The 20,239-nt window shown below is 58.9% G+C and overlaps 9 protein-coding genes across 9 annotated transcripts; 4 read left to right on the plus strand and 5 right to left on the minus strand.

Annotated features, from left to right (window-relative positions):
- Positions 1-562: 562 nt before the first annotated feature.
- On the minus strand, positions 563-1,586 carry QBC33DRAFT_512439 (uncharacterized protein; the record flags this gene model as incomplete). Its single annotated transcript, XM_060425908.1, has 2 exons — positions 563-1,407; positions 1,475-1,586. 2 exons carry the CDS (start codon positions 1,584-1,586, stop codon positions 563-565), a joined length of 957 nt encoding a protein of 318 aa, XP_060286916.1.
- A 424-nt stretch (positions 1,587-2,010) lies between these two features.
- On the plus strand, positions 2,011-3,328 carry QBC33DRAFT_529019 (Clp protease-domain-containing protein; the record flags this gene model as incomplete). Its single annotated transcript, XM_060427105.1, has 4 exons — positions 2,011-2,205; positions 2,258-2,276; positions 2,336-2,361; positions 2,430-3,328. 4 exons carry the CDS (start codon positions 2,014-2,016, stop codon positions 2,997-2,999), a joined length of 807 nt encoding a protein of 268 aa, XP_060286917.1. The 3' UTR covers positions 3,000-3,328.
- Positions 3,329-3,407: 79 nt separating this feature from the next.
- Positions 3,408-5,760, plus strand: QBC33DRAFT_529021 (dihydroxy-acid/6-phosphogluconate dehydratase). Its single transcript, XM_060427106.1, has 2 exons — positions 3,408-3,774; positions 3,850-5,760. The coding sequence occupies exons 1-2, from the start codon at positions 3,695-3,697 to the stop codon at positions 5,570-5,572; spliced, it is 1,803 nt and encodes a 600-aa protein (XP_060286918.1). The 5' UTR covers positions 3,408-3,694; the 3' UTR covers positions 5,573-5,760.
- QBC33DRAFT_609276 (uncharacterized protein) lies at positions 5,572-7,268 on the minus strand. Its single transcript, XM_060432382.1, has 2 exons — positions 7,037-7,268; positions 5,572-6,978 (listed from the first exon to the last, which is right to left on the minus strand). The coding sequence occupies exons 1-2, from the start codon at positions 7,065-7,067 to the stop codon at positions 6,029-6,031; spliced, it is 981 nt and encodes a 326-aa protein (XP_060286919.1). The 5' UTR covers positions 7,068-7,268; the 3' UTR covers positions 5,572-6,028.
- Positions 7,269-9,349: 2,081 nt separating this feature from the next.
- Positions 9,350-11,705, plus strand: QBC33DRAFT_445470 (CAMK protein kinase; the record flags this gene model as incomplete). Its single annotated transcript, XM_060424331.1, has 2 exons — positions 9,350-11,018; positions 11,125-11,705. The coding sequence occupies 2 exons, from the start codon at positions 9,350-9,352 to the stop codon at positions 11,703-11,705; spliced, it is 2,250 nt and encodes a 749-aa protein (XP_060286920.1).
- A 914-nt stretch (positions 11,706-12,619) lies between these two features.
- Positions 12,620-14,971, minus strand: QBC33DRAFT_279876 (heat shock protein 90). Its single transcript, XM_060423233.1, has one exon. The coding sequence runs from the start codon at positions 14,815-14,817 to the stop codon at positions 12,706-12,708; it is 2,112 nt and encodes a 703-aa protein (XP_060286921.1). The 5' UTR covers positions 14,818-14,971; the 3' UTR covers positions 12,620-12,705.
- A 758-nt stretch (positions 14,972-15,729) lies between these two features.
- On the minus strand, positions 15,730-16,997 carry QBC33DRAFT_529034 (flavin reductase like domain-containing protein). Its single transcript, XM_060427107.1, has 2 exons — positions 16,780-16,997; positions 15,730-16,684 (listed from the first exon to the last, which is right to left on the minus strand). The coding sequence occupies exons 1-2, from the start codon at positions 16,919-16,921 to the stop codon at positions 15,906-15,908; spliced, it is 921 nt and encodes a 306-aa protein (XP_060286922.1). The 5' UTR covers positions 16,922-16,997; the 3' UTR covers positions 15,730-15,905.
- A 268-nt stretch (positions 16,998-17,265) lies between these two features.
- Positions 17,266-17,877, plus strand: QBC33DRAFT_445958 (uncharacterized protein; the record flags this gene model as incomplete). The annotated part of the gene is made up of 1 exon (XM_060424353.1): positions 17,266-17,877. The coding sequence occupies one exon, from the start codon at positions 17,266-17,268 to the stop codon at positions 17,875-17,877; it is 612 nt and encodes a 203-aa protein (XP_060286923.1).
- Positions 17,878-17,941: 64 nt separating this feature from the next.
- QBC33DRAFT_529038 (Vps5 C terminal like-domain-containing protein) lies at positions 17,942-20,219 on the minus strand. Its single transcript, XM_060427108.1, has 4 exons — positions 19,543-20,219; positions 19,098-19,478; positions 18,439-19,041; positions 17,942-18,364 (listed from the first exon to the last, which is right to left on the minus strand). Exons 1-4 carry the CDS (start codon positions 20,143-20,145, stop codon positions 18,209-18,211), a joined length of 1,743 nt encoding a protein of 580 aa, XP_060286924.1. The 5' UTR covers positions 20,146-20,219; the 3' UTR covers positions 17,942-18,208.
- Between the last annotated feature and the right edge of the window lie 20 nt (positions 20,220-20,239).

Genomic DNA, 20,239 nt, shown 5'->3' on the forward strand with positions numbered 1-20,239 from the left:
GGTATTTCCCGTTCTCACAACCTGTTGTCTGCTATCCGACATTCTAGACTTGACCAGTGACCATTGGTTATGGCCTCCTTTCGATTGCAAGTCTCCTGCGGAGCAAACAAGACCCTCTCCCCCCATGCTCCTCAGGATACCCTAGGCGAAGGGTTATCCAAGAGACCAGAAGCTGGGACGCGTATCCCGGTGGGCCAAATAAATCCAACGTTCCCGACGTGGTGTTGTGCGAGGAAACCGCCTGCCAGAGCCGGAAGGGCCCCTGATCACGCTGCAGAGCATGGGTGCCCGCCCGCCCCCGCCCCCCCTATTCCTGGGGAGCACGAACCGCGGCGGCACGGTGAGCTCGCGCAATATATCGGGTGCGATTGGAGCTGCCAAACTATAACCCTCGGCTCCGTACGCGCCTCGTGTTGGGTCCCAAGGTCCGCGACATGGGAAATCTCGCGCTTGACTCCGCTCCATTTGCTACAGACCACGGTCTGCGCGTCCGAGGGGCAGTTGGCACGGCCGATCCGGTTCGGTGATTCGTGAGGATGGACTTGGTGTAGAAAGCGCGTGTCTAGAACCTCGCAACATAACCTTCCAGTTTCCACAGTTTGAGCTGGAGTTCAACGGTGCGTCTCCTGCCAAGCAAGAATAAATTGCCCTCACGGAGGACATTTGAACTCTCCTTCAGCCTCGCCAGGTGGTCCTCGCCCAGGAGGTTCCTCAGATTATGAACCGCAAGTTTTCCACCGAATCGGCCACCCTCAATGTCCAGGGTAGCCAGCTGGCCAGGCCCAGTCTGAGCCTGCTGATCTGAACGGTCCACTTGGGGGGCCGAGGTGTCTTGACCGAGCCACAGGACGCATCCGCGATGATCGTGGCTCTTGATCTCTTCCCAGCTTCCACACCTGATCAAGTACTTCCGGTCTTCCCGCTCACACAGCTCGGAAAAATATAGCAAGCCCTCGACGATCCGGCGGCGCATCAATTCCAGCAAAAATGAGTCCATATCTTCTCTCCACACCGCCCTCTTCAGCACCGAACCCACCCGGTGAGGGTTGTTCTGCCGGAGGAGCCTCTTCTGGTGAGCTTTCGAATACAAGAATCGCGAACCCTCCTGGAACTCCTTCAAGAGCTGCTGGCGGGAGAGGACATATCCAGTCGGCCCGGCAGGTTTCTTGCCTTTGGGCGCCTGGGTCCCAGTCTCGGACTCCTGAGGACGAACTGGGCTGTCTTCTCGGAGCTCTGAGGTCTGCTCGGCCGGTGTCCTTGGCTTCTCGTCGGATGTAAGACTGGGCGAGATCCACCATGGCTGGCCAGTTTCTGGATGAGTGACGAGATTGAAGTCCTGCAGGAAGTAACGGGGAAGAACCACCCCGGTGACAGAGCAGTGGCGGATTGGGCTTGCCAGTGCTTGTGCTGATATGGGGTTAGCACATTCGCATTCGTAGGACCGGTCAAGGAATAGGTACTGCGGACAGCATACCATAAGGATTGCGTTCCAGTTTACGCTGGAACTTGGTCTTCTGTTGGGTAGGGGACTCGGGGGCTTTGGGGTTGCTGAATCTTGTCCTCGCCTCATGAAATGAGGGGTCCATTAAGGGTGACAGAGGGAGGGAGCCAGTGGCGGTGTTTATCATTTTTCGGTCCGTATCAATCTCTAACGGATGCTCATCGAGTCCTTTTTGGGTACCACTTGAGCCGCGCTTTAAAAAGGTGGTATCAACGCCGGCATCTTGAGACATGAATCGACGATATACTTGAGGACAGGCATTTGTCTGGATAGAGCCAGCTCGGATGACCAAGCGAGGCCGCCTCAGGGTCCTCATTCCAGCGCCAGAGAGACCCAGGCCAATCCCTGGAAGTATTGAGTTCATAACGGGCCATCTCATCGACTTAGATATCTGGATGTAGAACTTTGAGGCGCTTGAGCTTCGATGTCAGTTCTCTAACATAGCGGAGCAATTTTAGCCGAAGTCGGGTCCAAGCTCAGCTCCAAGAGCTCCACGAGCTCCAACCCCACGCATGCGACAAGCTACAAGCTCATTTCATCAAACCCTCAACCCCAAAATCATCATGAACTGCCAAAGAGTGGCATGGCGTGCTCTGAGGGGGATTGGCCCCTCTCAGAGTCGGCGACTGTTTCATTTCAACGGCCCCCCGGACTCGAGATCTCCCTCGGCCGCGCTACCAATGCCCTACATTACTGAAGTGACTGTAAGTCCGCGCTCTCCCCTCCCAATTGATGTCGGATATACTGACAAAACAGTCCGGAGGTTGGCGAACGTGTATGCTTGCCCCTATAAGGCTCTCTAGCCGATGGAATATGCTGACGGGAGACGCGAAGCCGACATCTTTTCCAAACTCTTACAAGTACGCCTTGGGCCCCAAAGAACCGCCCCGTTGACTCCCACGACCCGATCCTGATCTGATAGACTTAGGAACGCATAATATGCCTCAACGGGGCAATCGACGACACGGTCTCGGCCGCAATAGTGGCGCAGCTGCTCTGGCTGGAGTCCGACAACCCCGACAAGCCCATCACCATGTACATCAACTCGCCCGGTGGCGAGGTGAGCTCGGGGTTGGCCATCTACGACACAATGACCTACATCAAGTCGCCGGTGTCGACGGTGTGCGTCGGCGCGGCGGCCTCCATGGCCGCGATCCTCCTCATCGGAGGCGAGGCGGGCAAGCGGTACGCCCTCCCGCACAGCACCATCATGGTGCACCAGCCGCTCGGGGGCACGCGGGGACAGGCGGCCGACATCCTGATCTACGCGAACCAGATCCAGAGGCTGCGCCAGCAGGTCAACGAGATCGTGCGGGGACACCTGAACAAGTCGTTCGGCTACGAGAAGTATGACATACGGGATGTCAACGACATGATGGAGAGGGACAAGTACCTGACGGCGGACGAGGCCAGGGACCATGGGATCGTGGATGAGATACTGCACCGGAGGGTCAAGGATGGGGATAAGGAAGGGAAGGGCACAGGTACGGCGTCGTAGGTACGGTGTAGCAGCCGTGTATCCTCCGCAGAAGGAATGAACCAGAGGAAACAGCACCTCGGAGGGGGTCGTGCCGCGAGGATAGCTGGGAGACCTGGGAGACCTGGGAGACCTGGGTTACTCCCGGTCTTCGTCCCGCGCACAATGTGACTGACTCCTCTGTCAGCGTATCATATCTGAATTTGCCATTGATTTGGTTGGCGCTGCAAGTTTCCCCTGTGCTTTTGCCGCTTCTTGATGCAGGCGCAATCCTTCCGTGACCAATATCTCGTATACGTGTCGGGAGTAAATTAACAGATTACCTGTGTACTGCTTTCTCCAGCTCGTCGCCTCTCGCCGTCGACTCCGACTCGGAGGGCATCGGTGAGAAGGCCGGAATGAGCCGCCAATGAGGGAGCTCCCAATTCGGAAGACTAATGGCGGGGAGCTCTTCCTGCGTTTATGCGGGGGACCCCTGCTCTGTCCCTGTGATCTGGATGGAGCCAGCGGTCATATAAATTTTGCCAGCCGATTTCGCTGACAGATTCGACTCAACTCCAAGTCAGTGCTTGGTCCGACTAACGTATCAATTGAGTCAGTCGAAACTCCAATTCCTCTTATTTTCCTCTCCTGCATCGAGTCTATAGAGGCGGATGATAAATTGAGAACCTTGTGGCACCCACTTCTGCTGTCGACCAGCCCGCATCGAAGAGAAGATGATGTCGACCAGCCTTTTCCGGGCCGGAGCTCCCAGAGCTCTGGCCTCGAGCCGGGCCCTGCCATTGAGGCCTTATGCGTATGTAACCTCTTTTCTCTCGTCTTCAATGACTTCTCCTGTCGCCCGGAGGACTCACAATGTTTCTGGGAATAGGCGCCTCCTCTCGACGACGTGCGCCCGCCGGGCCGAGGAGAAGAAGCTCAACAGAGTCTCGTCCTTCATCACGCAGCCCAAGTCACAGGGCGCCTCCCAGGCCATGTTGTACGCGACCGGGCTGAGCGATGAGGACCTACAGAAGCCGCAGGTCGGCATCTCCAGTGTGTGGTACGAGGGCAACCCGTGCAACATGCACCTGATGGACCTCTCGAAGCTGGTGCGCGACTCGGTGGCCAAGGCCGGGATGGTGCCCATGCGGTTCAACACCATCGGCGTCTCGGACGGAATCAGCATGGGAACGACGGGGATGCGCTACTCGCTGCAGAGCCGGGAGATCATCGCCGACAGCATCGAGACGGTCATGAACGGCCAGTGGTACGACGCCAACGTGTCGCTGCCGGGCTGCGACAAGAACATGCCGGGTGTGCTGATCGCCATGGGCCGCGTCAACCGGCCGAGCATCATGGTCTACGGCGGTTCCATCAAACCGGGCTGCAGCATGAAGGGGGAGCCCATCGACATCGTCAGCGCTTTCCAGGCCTACGGCCAGTACATCTCAGGCGAGATCGACGAGAAGCAGCGCTATGACATCATCCGGAACGCCTGCCCCGGCGGCGGCGCGTGTGGCGGCATGTACACGGCGAACACCATGGCGTCCGCCATCGAGACGCTCGGCATGACCCTGCCCGGGAGCAGCAGCAACCCGGCCGAGAGCGCCAGCAAGAGGGCCGAGTGCGAGAGCATCGGCGAGGCGGTCAAGAACCTCCTGAAGGAGGACATCCGGCCGAAGGACATCCTGACGAGGCAGGCGTTTGAGAACGCCATGATCGTCGTCAACATCCTGGGAGGCAGCACGAACGCGGTCCTTCACCTCATCGCCATGGCCGACTCGGTCGGGATCAAGCTGACGATCGACGACTTCCAGGCCGTGTCGGACCGGACGCCCTTCCTGGCCGACCTCAAGCCGTCGGGCAAGTACGTCATGGAGGACGTGTACAATATCGGCGGCACGCCGGCACTGCTCAAGTTCCTCCTGAAGGAGGGCATCCTCGACGGCTCGGGCATTACGGTGACGGGCAAGACGATGAGGGAGAACGTGGAGAAGCTCCCGGGCTTCCCCGACGACCAGCCCATCATCCGGCCGCTGAGCAACCCGATCAAGGCGTCGGGCCACATCCAGATCCTGCGCGGGTCGATGGCCCCTGGCGGCGCGGTCGGCAAGATCACGGGCAAGGAGGGCCTGCGGTTCGAGGGCACGGCGCGGTGCTTCGACGAGGAGGACGCCTTCATCGGGGCGCTCGAGCGCGGCGAGCTGAAGAAGGGCGAGAAGACGGTCGTCATCATCCGGTACGAAGGACCCAAGGGCGGACCGGGAATGCCGGAGATGCTCAAGCCCAGCTCGGCCATCATGGGCGCGGGGCTCGGCAAGGACGTCGCGCTGCTGACCGACGGCCGCTTCTCGGGCGGCAGCCACGGGTTCCTGATCGGGCACATCGTGCCCGAGGCCATGGAGGGCGGGCCCATCGCGCTGGTGAGGGACGGCGACAGGGTCGTCATCGACGCCGAGCAGCGCGTCGTCGACCTCGAGGTCGCGCAGGACGAGCTGGACCGGAGGAGGAAGCTGTGGAGGGCGCCCGAGCCGAGGGCCAAGAGGGGCACGCTCAAGAAGTACGCCACCCTGGTGAGCGATGCGAGCAGCGGGTGTGTGACGGATCGGTAGGTTGTTGGAGTGGTCGACGCACGGTTGGAGACTGAGAGCAGGTTGATATTAGGTTGTTTTGGGGATCTGTACACGGGGGATTTAAAGTAGTTCTGTAGCCGGGATCCGGAAATCCAAAGGCGCAATCAAAAGGGTCTTGTTATTTTTGACAATTGGTTCGAGAAAACAAACTATCTACACTACTAGAGGTGATATCACACCTATACTTATACTACAAACGTTGATTGATAGGTGACTATGATTTGAGCGCCATGGCTCCTTTCTTTTGGACAAACACCACCCACATGCGAATAATATGCGATGCTAACAACAAGACCCCCCCTAAAAATAAATTTCTCCTGTAAAGCCTGAAACCCGGCGTACCACGGCTCCACGTCTCGAGCCCGGCAGAGTCAGCCACGTAAGCGACATGCTCCTCACTGCAATACCTCGCCACGCACGCACCCTTTCGCCGCCTCATTTCCGGCCCCGTCTCCAAGCCTCCACAAACCGGGCCTTATCCCGCAACGTCAAGCCCACCCTCTTGTTCCTGCCCAGCCGCGCCAGCGCCTCGGCTATCCTATCGAGCACGCGCCTCTCCTGGGAAGTGACGTCCCCCGTCGCCTCCTCGCCTTCCCCTTCCCCTTCCCCGTCCCCGTCCCCCGGCGCCGCCACCACGCGCACCCCCTCGGCGATGCGGACGCGGATGCAGTGCGTGGGCCGCGACAGCAGCTTCCACAGGAAGGCGACCCACGCGGCCAGCCCGGGAACGGGCGTGGTGATGTCGGCGGGCGTGTAGCGGATGCTGACGGGGAAGACGGGCGCGGCGGCGGGCGCGGCTAGTAGGCTGGGGCTGAAGGGCAGGATGCCGCGGCCGTTTGTGGTGGCGCACTCGGGGAATACGGCTATGACGCGGCCCGGGTGGCGGCGGGCGAGGGCGCGGAGATCTGTCGTCGTGGTCCCCCGGGGGGCGTCGTCGTCGAGCCCCGAGAACTGCGCCGGGCTGAGGGCCAGTGCGACGGCGCGCGCAAGGCCGACGCGGCGGACCTTGCGGCTGCCGGGGCGCGAGACGGTGAAGATGGGGTCGAAGACGGCGGCGAGGTAGAGGGCGTCGATGGGGCTGGTGAAGCTGGCGGCGATGACGGAGCCCGGGTGCGGCACGCGCTCGGGCGGCTGGGATGATAGGTGGCCGCGCTTGACGCCGTCGAGCTGTAGGTCGACCCACCAGATGCCCGGGATGCCCATCATGCCCCAGAGGAGGAGCTTGCGGGCGAAGACGGGGAGCGGGAGGTGGTGGAGGACGATGAAGTAGAAGGCCGTGTAGGCGACGAAGAAGGGGAGCCGGAAGAGGAAGATGAGCACGTGGAGCACTGTCCAGAGCGCCGTGGTCGGGCTGGAGATGGGGATGAAGGGCGAGACTCCGGAACCTGGAGGTGTCGAGAAGATTAGCATGGCATCATACTGATGGTCTATGGTGGCGCAAACCTTTGTCCCGGAACTGCGAGTATTTCTCCATGCTTGACCGCGTGCCTGTCGTTTGCGCCCCGGAAGACTAAGCAATTGTTTCGCGACGGCGCTGCCTGTCTCGACAGTTACTGAGACATGAGAAGAGGATGGAGCGCTGAGATCCTTAACAAGTGGGAGGAATGAAGGTCGAGCTGAGGCAGATGTCAAGGGGGCAGTTAGTTGATGGAATTTGTGCAACTTGTGCATCTGCTATTAGGTTGGCGATGGGTATGGACGTCACTAGCATGTGAAAAGACACGCTGGCACGTGGGCTGTAGCCCCAACCCTAACCCTGGTGATGGCTATGTGAAGAAAGCAGCGGCTTAACTTCCCACCGAGTTCTAGCACTGGTGCACTAAAGCCGAGTCCAAGTATACCGAATCAGGGAAGGCCAACAATGAGGCTTGTCGTGACCGCTCACCATGTTCAAGGTGGCCAGGGGCTCAATTCTACATCTACGCAGTATATTTTGCCTGGGATCCTCCTAGTCCTGTCCTGACTCATTAGGACTTCACTTTACACTTCACTTTGTGCTGCTGATAAGAAGCTGACAAGATAATCTTGAGTGACTTTGCGCCTGTGCCTGTGCGAAGATAACCGTGAACAATATATTGCCAAAGATAACGGCTGGATCCTGGCTTCAACCTTGAGATAGATTACTGGCTGCAGTAGCCCGACGAACGGATTTGTCAGGCCGGTGTAAGGCAGATTACCAAGCGACAAAGGAAGCTGATGGCCCACAAGACCTGGCAAGCGATGGAGTCTTCAGCCAACAGCCAACGCATCTAAATTCGAACTTTCAGAGAATGAAGAAGTCAGTTTGGTGAACAGTAAAGCAACAGAGGCGGGTACAGTGGGTGGCACTAGGTTTGAATCCAACCCAATGTACACAAATCCGGCACTAGGCCAAATTAAGCTACAGTTATGCAAAACTTAATATATGTAGCGAAACAAGCTGGTACACTTAGTAGAGCCCATACAAAATACTAAGTGGGTTGCTAAGCGACGACTAGCGTTAGATTTAATACATCGGTTTGGATTCAAACCTAGTGCCACCCACTGTACTGTACATGGATGACTGCCAAGTGAAGCTACGTAGGATACAGAAATGGAGGGGCCCCAGGAAAACCGCATCGGTACGTCACCATAGTAGCACGGTGCCGCTCAGGGGAGCCAATTGCGGCTGCAGATTGGCCATCGTGGTAGCAGGTGACCAGTTGATGGGTAGTGGAAGCTGGCACGACTTGGACGGATCATGGATTTTCATGTTTGCTGACATTAGCTTGCCCTGGCGGGAGGAGGGGAGGAGGGGGAGGGCGTGAGGAGGCCGATGCCCGAGACTGGCTGGCAAGGTCATACATACCTGACGAAATGGAACTAACCCATACCTAATTTTGAGTCTCGACTCTCAGTAGCCCGATCCGGCGAGCAAAGTGCAAAGTAGCGTGCAAAAAGGTATGAAAGGTAATTTTAAACCGCGACGACGAGATTCGGAGACTGCCCCGCTCTTTGGTGGAGGCATGCGATGAGTCGATGACTGATGCCGGGAAGGGTTCAGTTGAGCGGGTTGACTCGAACGGAGAAAGCCGCTCCAACTGCCCCGGATACCTAATCAAGTAATTAATCTACACTCGTCGATATTCCTTCCAACTTTGTCTTCTACAAAGTAAATGCAACCCCAAATCCTGCAGCTCTTGCCTTCTCAGCCCCTCTGCTCCGCCTACGGATACTGCAAGATTACGGGGGAAGAGGGAGGCACGGAGGTCATCGGACAGGCAAATAAATGTATGAAGTGTGGCGAAGACCCTCGAGGCACATCGCAAGTCCCCTAGTCGACTGGGAATCAAACGTTACCTCTGTTGCCTCTGTTACACCGTTGGTCGATTGACAGCTACCTGCGACCGACTCTACTTTACTTGCGCTGGTATGTGCACCTGCAACCCCCTGCAACCCGTCGTCTATTTGTGTACTATGTACTGCGTGTCTCCGTATCCCCGTACACTTTTAGAATGACAACCCCAGAAGAAGCAAAAGAGGCTCCCCTAACCCGTAAGCATACTAGAGCCGCTGCGTTGCTACGACGTCGGTTTCGGAGCACAGAGGCCAGTAGGCCAGAGGTAGCAGTAGCTTAACCAGGGTCCGCTGCGAATCGCGAGCCTCCGCCACCCTCCAGCAGGGCCCTTCCCGCCTGCCTGCATCTTTGGTCCCACCTGCATTTTTCCCCCTCTCTATTTCTCTGCTTTGAGCTGCCTCGGACGGCCTACTGGCCCATACAAGGCACAACACGCAATTATGACCTCCGGCCGGCCGCCCCAGCCCGTGCCGTACGATGCGTTGCACCCCGACGATAAGAGTGACCGCCACACTCGCTTATTACACGCCGCGGCGTCTCTAGCGGCCGCCGACCTCAGCAGGCGCAATGCATCCGCCGACTCTAACAACGACGCCGCCTCCCTTCCCCAAGTTGCCGCAAGGGAGGACGATCACCACTCCCCAGGCCCGCCCCCGACTCCTCCCTTCCCCGCGAGCCAGGTCCACTTCCAGTCCCTAACAACAGCACCTTCTCCTCCGCTGTCCGAGTCCTCGCCCGGTGTGGCCACTACCCCTCCGAAACCCACCGAACCCCCCTGCAGCGCGGCACAGCAGTCGCGATATCAGCCGAGCCCTCTGGGGTCCGGTGCCAGCGCCCTGCGAATCCAGACCGATATCTACCCCTCCACTCCAGTCCGCAGTCACACTCTATCCGCAGACCGGCCCACTCTACAGCACAAGACTTCGGCTTCCTCCCTCAAGCCGGTGTCGCGCACCCCGAGCTTGAAGACGGGCTCCCTTGCTGCCGCACTGGGCACCGCGTCGGGAACGAGCTCGACAGTCCCGAGCCCCATCATAACTGCCATGGGAGACGTCACGCCGTTGCCCTCCCCGCTGCTGTCAAGCGACTCTCCTGGTCCGTGGAAGATGCTTGGACGACCGCCCTCGAGGGAAGCGGCGGGCACTCCGACGCCTGTCGCAAGCGACGGCGTCCTTGTCAGCAGTACGGGGGAGACGATCGCCGCCGCCTTGGCGTATCAGAACAAGAGGAAGGCATACGGGGTTATGGACTCGCCGGCCGGAGCAGGCGGGGCACAAGCTGTCCGACCAGAAGAGAACGGCCAGGGAGCACAACCGCATGCAAGGAACAGAAGCATAAGCGAGTACATCCCTGACCCGGTGTTGATCCCCAAGCGCATGTCGACTGTATCTGGAGCAAATCCCAGAGCCAATGCTTCGAGTGGGAGCACGACATTCGGGGCCCACCTACGACGCGAGCCGCACCTCTCCGAATCAAGAGGGCTGACACCGGCGCAGAAGCCGCCCACTCCCCCTCCAAGTGAGTCATCAGTGAGCGTCAACGACTCGTCGCCCCTCAACGAGACCACCTCCGCTAGGAAGCCGAGGGTCGAGTACTTCGAGGCACGCGGCCGACACGACCGGAAACGGCGCCGCTGGCGTGCGATAAAGGTGATCGGGCAGGGGACCTTCAGCCGCGTCATGCTCGCCACCAGCCAAGTGTCGTCTTCGGCGTCCGACGACGAGGACGGTAGCGGTTCGGGCGGCATGCTGACCCCGGACCCGCAGTCGCAGTACGATCGCCGGACCCTCGTGGCCGTCAAGGTCTGCGAGCACGGCCCCATGGGAGGAGCGTCGGAGGAGCGGATTGAGATGAGCCTCAAGCGCGAGCTGGAGATCATGCAGAGCATCCACCACCCGTCGCTGGTGCACCTCAAGTCGTGGAATATCGAGCCGACCCGGGCCATCCTAGTCCTCAGCTACTGCGCGGGAGGTGATCTGTTTGACGTCGCCAGCACCCACCGGGAACTCCTCACACCGAATCTGATGCAGAGGATATTCGCCGAGCTGGTTGGCGCAACGAGCTACCTTCACGAGAGGAGGATCGTCCACCGGGACATCAAGCTCGAGAGTAAGTACTAGCATATTTTCTCAAAACCACTATATATATATATATATATATGCATCCCGACCGATAAGCGCTGTGCCTTGCAGCCCCTGCTAACACCCACAACCAGACGTCCTGGTCAACCTCCCCGCAAGCGAGCTAGCGTCGACCACGACCGACTGGACGACGTACCCGTACCCGGTCGTGACGCTCACGGACCTCGGCCTGTCGCGGCGCATCGCCGACGATGAGCGGCTGGAGACGCGGTGCGGTTCGGACGACTACGCGGCCCCCGAGGTGATCATGGGCCAGCCGTACGACGGCCGGGCCACCGACGCCTGGTCGCTGGGCGTTCTCCTCTACGCGCTCCTCGAGAGCAGGCTCCCCTTCGACCCTCCCCCCGGGGCGGGAGACCAGGCCGCGCAGGTGCGCATGCGCAGCCGGACGAGCCACCGGATCGCGCGGGTCGAGTGGCGGTGGGTCGAGTACGGGGCCGAGGGCGAGGGCGAGGGAGACCACGACGCCGACGTGGCGAGGTTCGGGGCGCGGGGGCTCGGGGGCGCTATGGAGGTCGTCGAGGGCTTGCTCAAGCGCGCGAGGAGCAGGTGGTCGCTGGGTAAGGTTGCCGCGGCTGAGTGGGTGGCCCGCGGGGTCTGTGTCGAGGGCGGGATCAGGTTCCGGGAGGAGGAGGAGGGTGAGGAGGTGTTGTGAAAGGAGAAGATTACATCGTAGAGAAGAAGAAAAAAAGGAAAGAAAGAAAAGAGAAGTGGCGAACTGACGGGGGTGTCAGAGTCAAGCTGGATTAAGGCAGGGAGGGAGGCTCTGCCTTTCATCGATGGACGATGTCACCCCCTGGGGCCCCCAACCTGGGTTTAAGAGCCTTCTGCCCTCTACCACTGACCAGTAGGTAGGGTAGGTATGTATTAAAGAACTTGTAAGGCATGAGAGACGAACGGTATGCGACAGAAAATGAAAGTTGGTGGGAAGGGTGTTTTAGTGTTCCTCTCATGCGGACGGATATGGGAGCATCGAACTAGATTTATATTTCTGACCTGGTAGTTTTGTTAGCCACCACCCATCTGTCTGCTTCCTCGACTAGATTATGCTGCATTCGCGAGAAGACAAGAAGCAAGCAAAGAAGATGAAGAAAAAAAGAAGACGTACAGATTGTATCTGTCACAGAAATTATCTAGACGAACTATGTGTTAATCTGTCATGAAGAAGGATAGGAGAGACTGGTGTTGCCAGCGATGGCAAGTTAATATTGATGGATCAGGCCTATCTGCGAAGCTGTTATATCCTGTTGCAAAACAGAGCCAAGCCCCCTTTCCTGACGACACTTGGACGCCTGATGCTTCCCTGAATCTGAGCGTGGTACCCAAGGCAGTGCGTGGGCAGGTTGGTGTAATAGGACAATCAAGTAGGGCATCATCACCAGTCACAGCAAAAATCACAAGAAACGAAGGTGGTTATCTTCTAAAGCAGAATCGATTTGCGCCTATGTCTGTAAAAGCCATTAACCGCACCCGTCGCCTTTAACCTTAGGTAGAGTACATGACAACGCAAGGTGGTTGACCGGAATTAAGGACGGGGTTCATTGACTGGGGATATGGGGGTGTCAAAAAAGTACCGAAGCCTAGAACCTTCCAACTCCACTCCAAAGCACTTTTTACTCTCCTCTAATCCCAATCGCTTAAACCACGCGAACCGCTTAGTCGACCTCCTCCATGGCGCTGTCACCGGTCTCAGCCGCCGGGGCATCGGCAGCAGCGGCAGGAGCCTCCGCGGCAGCCTCGGGCTCCTCGTCGAGGTTCAGGCCGAGGGAAACCAGCTTGTGGATGCGCTCGGCGAAGCTGGCGGGCTCCTCAATGGTGAAGCCGGAGACGAGCAGCGAGGTCTCGAACAGGAGCTGGACAATGGACTTAACCGTCTTGTCGTTCTCACCGTCGGCCTCGACCTTCTTCTTGAGCTCCTTGATGATGGCGCTCTTGGGAGAGATCTCAAAGGTCTTCTTAGACGACATGTAGCTGCTCATCGAGGTGTCACGGAGAGCCTGAGCCTTCATGATACGCTCCATGTTGGCCGACCAGCCGAACTGACCGGTGCGGATAGCGCAAGGCGCACCCACAAGCTTGTGAGAGACGACGACCTTCTCGACCTTGTCGCCGAGGATGTTCTTGAGAGCCTTAGCGACATCCTCGTACTCCTTCTCCTCGGCCTCGCGGGCTGTCTTCTCCTCCTCGGTCTCCTCAAGCTCGAAGTCCTTGGTGATGTCGACGAGCTTCTTGCCCTCGAACTCCTTGAGCTGGGTCATGGCATACTCATCAATGGGGTCGACCAGGAACAGGACCTCGAAATCCTTGGCCTTGAGCGAGTCAAGGAAGGGTGACTGGGAGACGGCCTTGATGGACTCGCCGGTGATGTAGTACACGTTCTTCTGGTGCTCGGGCATGCGGGTGACGTAGTCGGTGAGCGAGGTCTGCTCATCGCCGGACTTGGTCGAGTTGAAGCGGAGGAGCTTGGCAAGGACGGGGCGGTTCTGAGAGTCCTCGTGGATGCCCAGCTTGAGGTTCTTGGAGAAGGCGCTGTAGAACTTGTCGAACTGCTCCTTGTCCTCGGCGATCTCATTGAAGAGCTCAAGCGACTTCTTGACAATGTTCTTCTTGATAACCTTCATGATCTTGTTCTGCTGGAGGGTCTCACGAGACAGGTTGAGAGGAAGATCCTCAGAATCGACGACACCCTTGACGAAGCTCAGCCACTCGGGGACGAGATCGGTGGCGTCGTCGGTGATGAAGACGCGGCGGACATAGAGCTTGATGTTGTTCTTGGTCTTCTTGGTCTCGAAGAGATCGAAGGGAGCCCGCTTGGGGACGTAGAGGATGGCCCGGAACTCGAGCTGACCCTCAACGGAGAAGTGCTTGACGCCAAGGTGATCCTCCCAGTCGTTGGAGAGCGACTTGTAGAAGGCGGCATACTCCTCCTGGCTGATGTCCTGGGGGTTCCGGGTCCAGATGGGCTTCTGCTTGTTGAGCTCCTCCTCCTCGATCTTGGTCTCCTTGACCTTCTTGGTCTTCTTCTTCTTCTCGGCCTCTTCGTCCTCATCGTCGACCTCCTCGATCTTGGGCTTCTTGTCGTCGCCCTCCTCGGTGGTCTCCTCGGCCTCCTCGTCAGGGACCTCCTTCTCAGTCTCCTTCAGGACGTGGAGGTAGATGGGGTACGAGATGAACTCGGAGTGCTTCTTGATGACCTCCTTGATCTTGCTCTCGTTCAGGTAGTCAAGCTGCTCATCCTTCAGGTGGAGGATGATCTTGCTACCACGGCCCAGAGGCTCGCCCTCAGTGTCGGGGTGGATGCTGAAGGTACCGCCAGCGCTGGACTCCCAGACATACTGCTCATCATCGTTGTGCTTGGAGATGAACTTGACCTTGTCGGCGACAAGGTAGGCGGAGTAGAAACCGACACCGAACTGGCCGATCATGGAGATATCGGCACCGGCGGTGAGAGCCTCCATGAACTGCTTGGTACCGGAGCGGGCAATGGTACCCAGGTTGTTGACGAGATCGGCCTTGGTCATGCCAATGCCGGTATCCCGGATGGTGAGGGTCTTGTTCTCCTTGTCCGGGATGATGTCGATCCGCAGGTCCTTGCAGGAGTCCAGCTTGCTGGGGTCCGACAGGGCCTCATAGCGGATCTTGTCGAGGGCATCGGAGGCGTTGGAGACAAGTTCTCGGAGGAAAATTTCCTTGTTGGAGTAGACAGTGTTGATGATGAGAGAGAGCAGCTGAGAGATCTCAGCCTGGAACTCGAAAGTCTCAGCCATCTTGAGGGTATGTGGTCGTAACGGTCGTGAAAATCTAGATCGTTGGTCAGAACCTGGTTTGGATCGAGCTTGGGCAGATTGTGGGGAGAAAAGTTGGAGAAAAAAAAGGGTCAAGGTGTTCTGTTGTTATGGAGGAATATGGGGCAAACGGTCCATTCACCACAAAATCTCCTCGACAGAATGAGATATTGGCGTGAAACAGGAAGATGGCGAAATATATCAATCTCAATGTCTCCGTTGATCAAGGATTTCCCAAGGAAGCCCCTTTCAGCTTGAACAGTGGGATTGCATGAGGCGAGGCTGAGGCATCATGGAGAACTCAGCCTGCGTGGGGAAGGTGCAGGGCAGGAGCAAATTCCACGGGTTGGAGTTGGGATGTACTTACGGGTATTGCTAATTGAAGAATCTGGGGTTTGGAGATTCCGGGGAGTCTCTTGAAGGTTTTGATTATGGAGAAAGGTCAGGCGGTTGGGAGGATGGAGAGTGGAAGAGAGGAAGAGGAAGAAGCTGGGAGAAAGCTCAGCTAAAATGGTTTTTTTGCGGACACCCCTGGGCTGTGCTCCAAAGACTTTCGATGGGATTCTATCACTCTGGATTCTGCGGCCTTCTTTTGATTCGCCACCATAGCAACGCAGAATGCGATTTGATTGGCCAGATTTAGTGGGCTGCGATACCTTCCATACCGCGCGATGGGATTCTTTGGCATGCCGTAGAAGAATACTTCTTTCAATTCTCGCATTCCGTTTCTTGAAAACAGCGTAGAAACCGCTGTTTAATGGATGATACAGTTCTTTTGCCATTTGGCCTGTGTACCAGTACGGTCTGGTAAAGCTAGGACGTTCTTTCCCTTTGATATGGCATGGTATGGCACGGATGTTTCCTCCTCTGGAAATTTCCAGAAAGTGCAGGGAGGCTCTGCCTCGATAAGTCGAGATTGTTCTATTATGCAATTTCCCTAGTGTACACTATTACTATTGGCAGGCAGCCACGGGCAGTGAGCCTGGCCATTGCTCCATATCCTCTAGGCAACCGTGCGTGATTCCTCTAAACCTATGTAACCCGCTCAGCAAACATGGATATGCAAGCCTCTAATTCTTGGGATCCGAGCCCGGGTCTTCTGACTGCGGGCCGGTGTCATCCCTGGCCAAAGTGCTTCCCAGTTGCCTGTACCGTCTATCCGCGTATATGAGTCCAAAGCAGTCGTCGGCGCCTGGTACACCGCCCTTCCCGCTGCCCTCGATAATCTCGACGACCTCGCCCAGCACAATGACATGGTCCCGAACCCTTATCAGGCCGCCTGACGGTTCGTCCAGGAGCTTACACCGTATGACGTACAGCACCCCCTCGCCCCTGAGAACTGGCGACTCCACCACCTCCGCCTGCCGAGCCTCTTCCCCAGAGCCGGCCTGTGCCTGAACCAACTCGACACCACACCCGGCGAGCTCCTCAAAGACCCGCCGCCCCTCGTCGTTGCCCCTCGTAAACCAATCCGCCACCCTAGCCCCCGCCGGCCCGCCAGCCAGGACGTGGACGTTGAACCTCTTGCTATCCCTCAAGGCGTCGAGGGTGCGGCTGGGCGCGGCGACGTTGAAGGACACGACGGGTCCCGGCCCCGGCGCGAGGGCCAGCGACGTGAACGACGACATGGTCATGGCGCGCGGGCTCCGCGACGCCGGCGCCGTCGACGTGCACACCACGACCGAGTGCGTCAGAAGGCGCATCAGGGCGCGGAGCTGCTCGGGCAGGGGCAGGGACGCCGGCTCCGAGGCCGATGAGTGCGGGTGCACCGAGGGTGCGGTCGGCGGCGCGACCTTCCAGGGCCGCGAGCTCGGGGAGGGAGAGGCGTGGAAGCATCTGGTCGGGCCGCCTGTTGGGGTCGGTTGATTAGCTACTAGCTGGCGGCGGGTTGAGTAGGTAGGTAGAGAATGGGAAGGGAGGGATTGGGGATCGCCGCCCACGTACAACAATTGCTGCTGCTTGGCAGAGCTCTGGCAGGGCCGCCGAGCTTGTGCAGGGGTCTCAGAGATCGTATAGTTCGTAGTTGGAAGGCATTGTGCGAGAATGCGTGTCCGGCCTTCGAGCCAAGTACGCGGCGGCTCTTCATTTCAGTCCATGAATGCCAAATTAGAATTACTGCTGCCGGCTGGCTGGCGGTTGTTCGTTGACTGCCCCCTTCAAAAAATTTGGAGAAGGCGCCGTGGCCGGAGGTGTAGATCGCTCAGAAGCAATGGAGCTCCGATAACGATAACGCATGTGGTGCATCCCGCCCGCCGTATCAAATTTTCAACCTCGAAGAATCGAGACTCGGGACGATTGGAACCGATCGGCCATGATACTTTTGAGCTAGGCTGCCTCAACAACATACCCCAATTACACTCCTTTAAACCTGAGCGACTCATCTGCTCTCTGCATACCGGCACACCATCCCAACCACACAAGCCAACCACAATGGGCTCCAGGCTACCCACCACGCTCCTCCGGCGACCGAGTCCGATCTCCCTCATCCCCAACACCACCCCGACACCAAGCACATCCTCAGCACACCACCTCCGCCACCACCCAACCGGCTCCCAAGTCCGGCACGCGACCTTCGTGCCCCGCCATCGCCGCCCCTACCAGTTCACGCAGCTGGTGCAGCTGAGCGACGGCAGCACCTTTACGCACCGGACGACGTCCCCCGTGCCGCTGCACCGCTCCACCAAGGACACGCGCAACCACGCCCTGTGGCAGCCGTCCGAGGCGAGCCTGCGCAACCTCGAGGTCGACGAGGCCGGCAAGCTGGCCGCCTTCCGGGCCCGCTTCGGCCGCGGCTGGGACGCCATCGAGGAGGACGCGGCCGCTGGCGACGCCGTCGATGCCGCCGCTGAGACCGGCGCCGATGCCAAGAAGACGACGGCAGAAGCGGCTGGAGAGGGTGGAGATGAGGCCGGAGAGGATGCCGGATTGTCGTTGTCGGACCTGATCAGCGGATATGCGGCGAGGGAGGATTCGACGGGGAGCGGGGGCCTGAGTGCCAAGGAGCAGGCGAAGATGGAGAAGTCGGGCAAGAAGAAGAGGTAGAGAGCAAGGAGGAGCGGAGAGACAGCGGAAGGAAAGGCTCGCGAATAATGCCTCTTGGCATCTTGTGCTATCTATTGGGGGCGGCTTAGAGGGGCTTGGCCGTTCTAGCCCAGGGAGAGCTTGTATTGATATGTCGATGCGATGGCGCATCTGCTATGTAATGTACAAAATACCGGGCGTAATCGCAGCAACAACCAGAAACGGGCGTTCAGTGATGAGACTCCCAACCCGAGTTCCTGGCTCATTCAGTGTCCTCCTCGAAAAAGGCTTGCCTGCCTGTCTAGTCACCCACAAAGGCGTTGAGTCCACGCGCTATTCGCTCGCGATTACTTCAGTCGGAATCCTCATCGATACGTGCTCGAGCCCTGTCAACGGCAGTGTTGCCGACTCGCTTGTTAGAGGATTGGATGACGGGCGGACGGTAGAAGACCGTCTCGTCATCCTCGGCATCCAGCTGCATGAGGAACGTCTCCCACTTCTCGATCAACTGGAAACAAGAACCAAGTTAGCCTTCGCCAAGTCTTACTAGGGCACACAGACACAGGGTCTTCTGAAACGTACCTCCTTCTGCGCCTCAACAGCGCCCTCCAAGAAAGTCTCGACTCCCGACTTGAAGTCCTCGACCTTCTCCCTCTCGAACCGGTCCAGCTCCGTGCGCATGAGCCGGCCCATGTCCTCGAAGAGCAGCCTCGCCTGGTGGACCTTTCGCTCCGCATCGCCCACCTCGGCGCTGACCTGGCTGAGGCGGTCCTGCTGCGACTTGCCCTGGCGGAGCAGCTTGTCCTGGCTGGCCTTGCGCTTCTGCAGCTCCGACTCGGCCGTGCTCCAGGCGTAGAAGGCCTTCTGGCGCTGCGAGAAGGCCTGCTTGACGCTGCCGATTAGCCGGATGTACTCCTCGATGACAATGCCAAATGTAAGCACGTCCTGCTGCGCCTGGCGGTCGTAGACGTCGCGGATGGTCAGCTGCAGCTCCGAGAGGGCGTCGAGAGGGCCCGAAAGGCTTGGCGAGAGCTCGACCGTCGAGAGCGCGTGGAGGGATGCCGAGAAGTCACCCGCTGCCTCGGCCATGGCCTTGCGCTGAGCAACCATGGTATCGATTCCCTTTTGGAGCCCCTTGAGCTGGTTTTCCAGTGCGTCGAGGTACACTCTGCGGTCATGGAACCACTGTGAGAGCATGTCAGTTGAAGTGGGAAGGTCACCGAGGCATCCAGAATCCTTACGTCGTCCTGCTCGACAAACTTGCTGCTGCTCCCAACGTTGATCCCGAACGTGCTGAGCATCCCCTTGCTCTCCCCGAGATTGGGCTCCCTCCTCTCCTTGTGCTTGACATCGATGTTGAAAGTCTCGCTCTCCAAGAACAGCTTCACGTCCGGATCATGTTGCAGGGTCGGATGTGCCGCAGTCTTGTTTAGCATCTTCTCGAGCGCGGCCCGGCGGGACTCGACAAAATTGCTCTCGAACCGGCCCACAGCCTGCTTGTCAGGAGGGGGCGGGACGACAACGCCGGGATTGTTGCCGTGCAGGGTATTGTAGAGCCACAGGAAATCCCGGTATCTGCGCTTGACCTCGAACTCGGGCTGCTTGAACGCCTTCGACGTCGTCTAATCAACCTCGGTAAGCGACATCTCCGAAAGCGGAAGGGCAAACTCCAAGTCAAACACCTACCTTCGTCCGCACCGAGTAGACAATATGCGAGCTCGTCAGATCCCCAACCTTGTGCGGGTCGCCCACCGTGATCTGGAAGCTCGGCTTAGCCGCCCGCTCGATGCTCACTCCGGGCTGCACGCTGCTCCTGACGGGGCTCGGCAGCGCCGCCTGGACGGGCGGCGGGTGCCTTGGACCGGGAGCTGTGGAACCGTAATCATCGTCGTCATCGTCGTCGATGTGATGGGGGTCCGCCGGCCCGGCCCGACTCGCCGCCGCCGCCGCCGCTGATGCGGGATGGTGGTGGGACATGGTCGTCCGGATGGGCAGCTGCTCCTTCTGCGGGGGAGCGGGCGGCGCCCCTTCCAGCTGGGGGAGGCTGTCGGGGGCGGCTGCGGCGGCTGCGGCGGCCCCGAGGGGCCCCAGGGGGTCATCCTCGACTGCCTGGAGGCGCGTGGGCTGGGCGACTAGGCGGCGCGGCGTGTTGCGGGACGGCCGGGCGGCGGCGGAGCTGGAGCTGGCGGGTGCTCCAGGGGCCGGTTTGCCGGTGGGACTCGAGGCAGAGGCGGCCTCCTCGGAGGCGCCCTGTGACGGGGCGGCATCTGCCCACGGGTCCGGATCCATTGCTTGTCCCGTTTTTCCTTTTTTTCCTGCGTTGTGCCAATGGAGAGAATGGCACGACGTTGAACTTGGAAGCTTGATGGGCGGGATCGTCAGT

Source organism: Phialemonium atrogriseum (genome assembly GCF_030411735.1).
Source record: "Phialemonium atrogriseum strain 8032-3 unplaced genomic scaffold QBC33scaffold_4, whole genome shotgun sequence".
NCBI classification, from domain to species: domain Eukaryota; kingdom Fungi; phylum Ascomycota; class Sordariomycetes; order Cephalothecales; family Cephalothecaceae; genus Phialemonium; species Phialemonium atrogriseum.